At 60.5% G+C, this 8032-nt stretch overlaps 2 protein-coding genes across 2 annotated transcripts; one reads left to right on the top strand and one right to left on the bottom strand.

Annotated features, from left to right (window-relative positions):
- Positions 1–364: 364 nt before the first annotated feature.
- On the top strand, positions 365–2204 carry JUNB (JunB proto-oncogene, AP-1 transcription factor subunit). The gene has a single exon (XM_070416236.1). It carries the CDS (start codon positions 656–658, stop codon positions 1697–1699), a length of 1044 nt encoding a protein of 347 aa, XP_070272337.1. The 5' UTR covers positions 365–655; the 3' UTR covers positions 1700–2204.
- Positions 2205–4922: 2718 nt separating this feature from the next.
- Positions 4923–7995, bottom strand: PRDX2 (peroxiredoxin 2). The gene is made up of 6 exons (XM_070416232.1): positions 7890–7995; positions 7306–7417; positions 7072–7225; positions 6390–6512; positions 5793–5923; positions 4923–5242 (listed from the first exon to the last, which is right to left on the bottom strand). The coding sequence occupies exons 2-6, from the start codon at positions 7406–7408 to the stop codon at positions 5157–5159; spliced, it is 597 nt and encodes a 198-aa protein (XP_070272333.1). The 5' UTR covers positions 7409–7417; positions 7890–7995; the 3' UTR covers positions 4923–5156.
- Between the last annotated feature and the right edge of the window lie 37 nt (positions 7996–8032).

The raw sequence follows: 8032 nt of genomic DNA, 5'->3' as shown, positions 1-8032 counted from the left end.
CCCCCCCAACACCCCACACACACACTTGCTCTGTATCAGTTCCTCGGGTCCCTCACCTCGTACTCCAGGGGTATCATCGCCCTCCCTGGAGCCCCTCCCCGAGGGCCTCGGACCCTCCCAGCAGCCCCTTCCTCGGGCGCCCAGGGATCCCCCTGAACCCCTCCCCCTGCAGCCTCGCCAAACCACCCAGCCCGTGGCCGCTGTTTACAAGGACACGCGCTTCCTGACAGTGACGCGAGCCGCCTCCTCCCCTTCCCCACGCTCCCGGAGGGGGGCGCGGGCCCGGCTCGCGCGGCGGCCAATCAGCGCGCGCTTCCGCAGCTGACAATCGCCGTATAAAGGCGGGTGGCTCGGGCGGAGCGGCCTGGACCTTGAGCGCGGCAGGCTAGCGTCGGAGCCCACGGACAGGGGGAAGCCGGGGGAAGCGACACCGAGAAGGCGAGCGCACCGGAGAGGGGCCGAGGGGCTCGCGAAGCCGCACCGAGCTCCCGCGCACGGCAGCCGGCGGGCCTCTCCCGATCGGCGCCAGCCCCGGAACGTGCTTCCCGGCGCCCAGTGCTTCCAGCCACCGCCGAGGACAGCGCACCGCTCGCTCGCAGCAGCGAGGCCCGGGGCGGCCCCGCAGGGACCTCCCCAAACCGCCCGGGCCGCCCGGATGTGCACTAAAATGGAACAGCCCTTCTACCACGACGACTCATACGCAGCGGCGGGATACGGCCGGGCCCCGGGCGGCCTCTCTCTACACGACTACAAACTCCTGAAGCCCAGCCTGGCGATCAACCTGACCGACCCTTACCGAGGTCTGAAAGCACCCGGGGCGCGGGGCCCGGGCCCGGAGGGCAGCGGTGGTGGCAGCTACTTTTCCAGCCAGGGCTCGGACACGGGCGCGTCGCTCAAGCTCGCCTCCTCCGAGCTGGAGCGCCTGATCGTCCCCAACAGCAACGGCGTGATCACGACGACGCCCACGCCCCCGGGACAGTACTTTTACCCTCGCGGGGGCGGCAGCAGCGGAGGCGCGGGGGGCGCAGGGGGCGGCGTCACCGAGGAGCAGGAGGGTTTCGCCGACGGCTTTGTCAAAGCCTTGGACGACCTGCACAAGATGAACCACGTGACGCCCCCCAACGTGTCCCTGGGCGCCAGCGGGGGGGCCCCGGCGGGGCCTGCGGGTGTCTATGCCGGCCCGGAGCCGCCTCCCGTCTACACCAACCTCAGCAGCTACTCCCCAGCCTCTGCGCCCTCCGGAGGCGCCGGGGCCGCCGTTGGGACCAGCAGCTCGTACCCGACGGCCACCATCAGCTACCTCCCCCACGCGCCGCCCTTCGCCGGCGGCCACCCGGCGCAGCTGGGCCTGGGCCGCGGCGCCTCCGCCTTCAAGGAAGAACCGCAGACCGTGCCCGAGGCGCGCAGCCGCGACGCCACGCCGCCGGTGTCTCCCATCAACATGGAAGACCAGGAGCGCATCAAAGTGGAGCGCAAGCGGCTGCGGAACCGGCTGGCGGCCACCAAGTGCCGGAAGCGGAAGCTGGAGCGCATCGCGCGCCTGGAGGACAAGGTGAAGACGCTCAAGGCCGAGAACCTGGGGCTCTCGAACACTGCCGGCGTCCTCCGGGAGCAGGTGGCCCAGCTCAAACAGAAGGTCATGACCCATGTCAGCAACGGCTGCCAGCTGCTGCTAGGGGTCAAGGGACACGCCTTCTGAGCACCCCTGCCCCGCACGGACATCCCACCCCCCAGCCTGGACGGCTGGGCGCGCGCCTAACACCGGGTGAGGGTGCAGGCGGTGGGCACCCGCCCCGGGGCATGGGGACGCCGAAAACCACACTGGACTCCTGCCCGCCCGCTCTGCGCCCAGCCCTTCCACCTCAACGTTTACAAGCCCCCCTTCCACTTTTTTTTTTGTATTTTTTTTTTCTGCTGAAAACGAACTCGATTCATATTGAATATAATATATTTGTGTATTTAACAGGGAGGGGAGGAGGGGGCGATCGCGGCGGAGCTGGCCCCGCCGCCCGGTACTCAAGCCCGCGGGGACACTGGGAGGGGACCCCTGCCCCCTGCCCTCCCCCTCTGCACCGTACTGTGGAAAAGAAACACGCACTTAGTCTCTAAAGAGTTTATTTTAAGATGTGTTTGTGTGTGTGTGTGTTTGTTGTTCTTTTTATTGAATCTATTTAAGTAAAAAAAAAAAAAAGGTTCTTTATTAATTTCTGTTGTCTTTTTTTCCAAGCCGGGCGGGCGGAGGGGGGAGAGGACGGGGATGCCCCCGCCCCGCTGCTGTTTGTGGTTCGCTTCGGTAGCTGTCCCCTCGCCCGCTCTGCCCAAGCACCTCGCGACCCCAGCCCAGCCGGGGTGTCCGCCCCGCTCGCGGTCCCGGATCCCGGGGCGGGAAAGCCCAGGGCGAGGACGCGGTCCAGCCTCCCGCACCTGGGGCAGGATGCCTGCGGCCAGACGCGCAGTGCGCAGGCGCAGCCCCACCCAGGCGCGCACGCCGGGGCTTTCCCTGTTGACGCAACGGAAGCGCTGCCCATATATGGGCGGATTCTGTCCAGTGACGCGACCGCGGTCTCCGGGCAGATTCCGGGAATCCCCTCCCCCGCTCTGCCCGGCAAGGGCCGCGGCGCCCGGAAGGAGGCCGGGATTTTCCCAGGCGGGCGGCTGCCTGGGCCCGGAAAGCCCCAGGCCTGGGTCCAGGGCGTCCGTGGTGGGTGGGCCGCGCTCCCGGGTCCAGGGAGCCGCCCCAGAGCCTCCCTCCCCCGGCTGGCGCCCGGGCCCCGCCGCGCCCACGCTGTCTGACCTGACCCGGGTCGGGGTTTGCTGCTGCCCGCGCGTTTGCCGCCGCGGTCCCCCTCACCTCCGCCAGGAAGGGCGGCGCCCGCCTGCCAGTTTCCCCTCCCGGTGCCAGGCCAGCATCGGGGCGACTGCCAAGTCTGGTCCTGCCGGGGTGGCTGGCCAGGCCGCCGCGCCTCCGTCGCTCTGGCGCGGGGCGCCTTTCCCCGCAGCTGTGACTGGTCTGTGGGCAGCTAGTGGCCGCAGCCTCGGAGCTGGCAGCACTCAGAACAGCAGAGACACCAGCCCACAGGGGCTGGATGGACAGAACAGACACTTCATTCATTTCTAAAGTCCTGAACAACCCAGCCCTGGAGACACAGCCTAGACCACAGCAGGCAGATAGACAATAAACAAGGAAAGAATGATCCCGAGAGGGTGGCAAGTGCTAGGAAAAGAAGACACAGGTGAAAGCGGGGCAGGGTAGATGAGCTGCTTTGGAGAACAGATGGGGGACACAGACCTTTAATGAGACCAGATTTGAAGCCCAGCCCCGGAAAAACCTGGGTAACAGCATTCTGGGCAGAGGGAACACATGCAGTTCCTGTGGCCAGAACGAGCTCAGCCTGTTAAGGAACAATAAGAAGCCAGTGTGCCTGGAATAGAATAAACCAGGAGGGTGGAGCTGAGGTTAGGGAAGACCACACAGGGCCTTGGGGACAAGTGCAGATAAAATTCCAAGGCTGAGATTAGTGACATCGGTGGGTATTGGGCTGGGCAGCAATATTAATAATGGGTCTGGATTAAATGAGCTTGTCAGTCCTGTTCTGTGGAAGTAAATATGGGCTCAGGGTGGCAGAGGCACTTGCCTGGACACATACAGAATCAAACTGCACTCCTGGGAAAATTGCCTTGCTCCTGACACCTGCCTCCTGCCTCCCAGCCTAACCCTCACCCTTCCACCCTAGGCGCTGACAGGCAGTTCTTTCAAACTTCAGAGGTGGGGGGGGGGGGGGGGGAGAGCTTGCTTACCAAGCACGTAGCTCAAGTTCCCACTTTAAAAAAAAATGTAGCTTTTAGAGAGGAAGGGAAACACAGATTTGCTGTTCCACTTAACTTATGTATTCAGTGGTTGCTTCTGACTAGGGGTCAAATCCCCAACTTTGGTGTATTTGATCTAACCCAGTGGTTGGCAAACTGCGGCTCGCAAGCCACATGCGGCTCTTTGGCTCCTTGAGTGTGGCTCTTCCACAAAATACCACACGCGGGCACGCACGTACAGTGCGATTGAAACTTCGAGGCCCATGTGCAGAAGTAGGTATTTTGTGGAAGAGCCACACTCAAGGGGCCAAAGAGCCGCATGTGGCTCGAGAGCCGCAGTTTGCCGACCACTGATCTAACCAACTGAGCTACCTGGCCAGGGCCTGGAGCTCCCACTCTTGGCTCTGTTCTCAGGACTGGGTCCCCATCCTCTTTCCCATAAAACTGGACTCTTCTTCCAGGCCCAGGAACCCTCCCTAGTAACCATTCACTGGGCCCTGAGCTTTATATACTTTATCTCTTATTTTTATTTTTGTTAATCCTCACTCGAGGATATTTTTCCATTGATTTTTAGGGAGAGTGGAAAAGAGGGAAAGATAGAGAGAAACACATCATTTGGTTGCCTCCTGCATGAGCCCTGACCAGGGGAGGAGCCTGCAACCAAGGTATGTGCCCTTGACCAGAATTGAACCCGGGACTCTTTGGTCTGCAGGCTGAGGCTCTAGCCACTGAGCCAAATCGGCTAGGGCCATACTTTTATCTCTTTTAACATGCATGGTGATCTGGCTTGGTTGTCTTTATTTCCATTTTCCTGATGAAGAAAACCAGGAAAGATCACATCTCAAAATAACATTTAAACCAGCCTGGCTGATGGTAAGATGTGGGGACTGCCCTGCAAGGCCATGTTCAGGGACTTGCTCTTGGCAAGGGGCAAATAGCATCCCCTACAACTGCCCTTAGGCCAACGGTGAGAGAAAACAGTGTACATGAGGTAACACTGCCACCCTGTGGTGAAGATAAGTAACTACAGCGTCAGTTTCTCAGGCCAGAGCTTAGGGGAAGGGGGTGGGGAACATGGACTGACAAGAGACAGAACAGACCACACCAACACAGACTCACAACTGTCCCTAATACTTTATTGGTCACCTCTAGGCCTGTGCCCGGTTGGGGAGTTCCAGCAATGGGTCACCACTCACCACTCACCACTCAGCTAGGAATATAAGAAGGCCTTGGCCTAGCCCTTCAGGGTCAGGACTGAGGAATTTGAAGGGGCAGGCCTGGCCTTTCCTGGGCCAGCACAGGCACACAGGTGGGGGCCAAGAGCCGAAGCTTGGCATCTGTCGGCCAGCCTAACTGTGTTTGGAGAAGTATTCCTTGCTATCATCCACGTTAGGCTTGATCGTGTCACTACCTGGCTTCCAGTCAGCGGGACAGACTGTGGGAAGACACAAGGATGTACATGTGAGGCTACAGCCCCATATTCAAGGCAGGGCAGCAGTGACAGGCAAGGTGAGATCCCGAGTTGCAGAAGAAAAAGCCCAGAGCCAAGTGGTCCAGGCTCAAGACCACACCACATGTTGACAGAAGCCCCCAAGTCCAATTGCAGGGCTTGTAGCTGATATTTTTATTTCTTTTTGGCCCCTCTAGCCCCATCTTTTTCCCTCAGCTCCACCCCTACTAGACTTTGAGAGGCTATGGTCAATCTGTGTCCTCCACCCACGAAGGAGGTCTGATCCCAACTAATTTTATTAAAGTCTGCCGTGGCACACATCTTCTCAAATACCTTTTCTGCAGACTTTTATTACTTCCCAGCTACCCACCCTTATATTGGGGTATCTCCCCAATCAGACTAGAAACTTCCTGCAGATGAGGCCCTGAGCTGAACATTCTTTGGAGCCTTCACATCCATGTTATATAGGTGATAAAGCGGGCAGTGAATGTCTACATGAGTGACAGAGGGGGCATGTGAATGTGTGTGCACTCACCTTCCCCGTGCTCATCTGTGTACTGGAAGGCCTGGACCAGCCGTAGAGCCTCATCCACAGAGCGTCCCACAGGCAAATCGTTGACAGTGATCTGGCGAAGGACACCCTTGCCATCGATGATAAAGAGGCCCCTGAAGATATGAGGGTTCACAGTGAAAAGCTGGTAGCTCCCACTGGCCGGGCCGGGGGAGGGAACACCATCTCTCTTCCAGCCACAGCAGCGGTTCTCAACCTGTGGGTCGCGACCCCTTTGGGGGTCGAACGACCCTTTCACAGGGGTCGCTTAAGACCACCGGAAAACACATATATAATTACATATTGTTTTTGTGATCAATCACTATGCTTTAATTATGTTCAATTTGTAACAATGAAAATACATCCTGCATATCAGATATTTACATGACGATTCATAACAGTAGCAAAATCACAGTTATGAAGTAGCAACGAAAATAATTTTATGGTTGGGGGCCACCACAACATGAGGACCTGTATGAAAGAGTTGCGGCATTAGGAAGGTTGAGAACCACCGAGCCACAGGGCTAATGGCAGGGAGGACATTGCCCAAGAGTGGTCCCCTCACCCTGGGGACCCCATTACCTGTAGGCAATGCCATCGTCTTCCTTCAGCACGCCATAATCATGGGACAAACTTCTGGTTACATCAGACAGCAGGGGGATGTTCATGGGGCCCAAGCCGCCCTCCTTCCGGGGGGTGTTAATCCTGGGAGTAGGGGAGACAGGGCTGGGACCTCAGGATGCCTGGCACAGCAGGGCACGCACCCTGTGGACCTGGGTGTGATAAGGGCTGAAGAAGGGGTGCTGGAGGAGAGAGATAAGGGGCTTTGGAGCAAGGCCCTGGAGGCCCCACCCACCCCACCCTGATGCGGGTGCAGGGGCTGTTTCCCACAGCTGGGAAGACTAAGCTAACGCTCTCATTCCAACCAAGTGGCTTCACATGTGCTGGTGCCCATCCTCCTCTCCAGCTGGGCCCAGCCCTCCACTCCCTTGAACTGGAGTTGCCACTTTCTTGAAATAGTTGCTGGGAGGGAGGCTGCTTTGCCCTAAATGAGATAAAGCGTTTGCAACTTCACACCAAGCAACTAGATTCCAAAAGCTAATTACTGTTGTCATCATCGGTAAAGACTTGGGCGTCATTGTTTCCAAGATGTGGGAAGGGAGGTGCAGAGGATGAGCAAGGCCACACTAGAACACACAGCTGGGACCCGGTAGAGGCAGAGGTCTGGCTGCACCCCTCCCTCCCTGCGGGTCCCCACTCCTACCAAGCCAGGTGGGTGAACTGCGAGTCCACGGAGACCCCCAGCACCTCGCAGCCCAGCTTGCGGAAGTCCGCGGCGCGCTCGCTGAAGGCGATGATCTCGGTGGGGCACACGAAGGTGAAGTCCAGCGGGTAGAAGAAGAGGACCACGTACTTCCCTGGAGGAGGGGGAGGGAATGGAGGAGAGTGAGGGCCCTGCACCGCCGCGCGCGCCCCGCCCCCACCTGGGCCCCCTCACCTCTGTAGTCGGAGAGTTTCACCTCCTGGAAGGCGCCGTCCACCACGGCGTTGGCCTGGAAGTCCGGGGCGGGCTTGCCGATGCACGCGTTGCCGGAGGCCATGACTGAAAGCTGAGACCCCCCGCCCCCTCCTGCCTGGTCAGTGCGCCCGGGAAGACCCTTGTCCTCCTTCCCAAGGTCACGCTGGGTGCTGGGCCCGGGGGCCGAGTCAGAGGGCGAAGGCAGGGGCCCTGTCCGGAACCCTCCTCGGTACCGGCTGTCCGCGGCTTCTGGACCACCGGGGACCCCTCCCTCCCGGCCAACAAGAGCGGCCCAGCCGCTGCCGCCCGGCCTCCCATGAGCAAAGTGACCTCAATGCGGTGGCGCGGGCTCGCCGCCCGGGGAGGAACCCCCGGGAGGAGCCCCCGGGAGCAGGGGGCGGGGAGCAAGCCAAGCTCTGGCCTCGATTCCCCAGCCCACCCCAAGGACAAAGGCGGCCACCAAGGCGGGTGGGGAACAAAGGCGGCCAGGCCGAGGCCCGGGAGAGGGCCGGAGAGACTCTCAGGGGGCTCCCCCCAGCCCCGTGCGCTCCAGGCGTCCCTACCTGCGTGGGGGAGGATGGAACGCGCACACCAGCAGACCCGCGTGGACTCGCGTTCTCAGCGCCAAGTGAGCGCAGGGCCGCGGAGCCTTATATGCGCGGCCGGAACCGTGACGCTCAGGACGGGGCGTGGTGACGAGAGGAGC

The sequence above is a fragment of the Myotis yumanensis genome, unplaced genomic scaffold, assembly GCF_028538775.1.
Source record: "Myotis yumanensis isolate MYYU_CA2020_CCGP unplaced genomic scaffold, mMyoYum1.0.hap1 SCAF_5, whole genome shotgun sequence".
Taxonomy (NCBI): domain Eukaryota; kingdom Metazoa; phylum Chordata; class Mammalia; order Chiroptera; family Vespertilionidae; genus Myotis; species Myotis yumanensis.
Note: the sequence above shows the minus strand (reverse complement) of the source record. Positions and strands in the feature narration are given on the sequence as shown.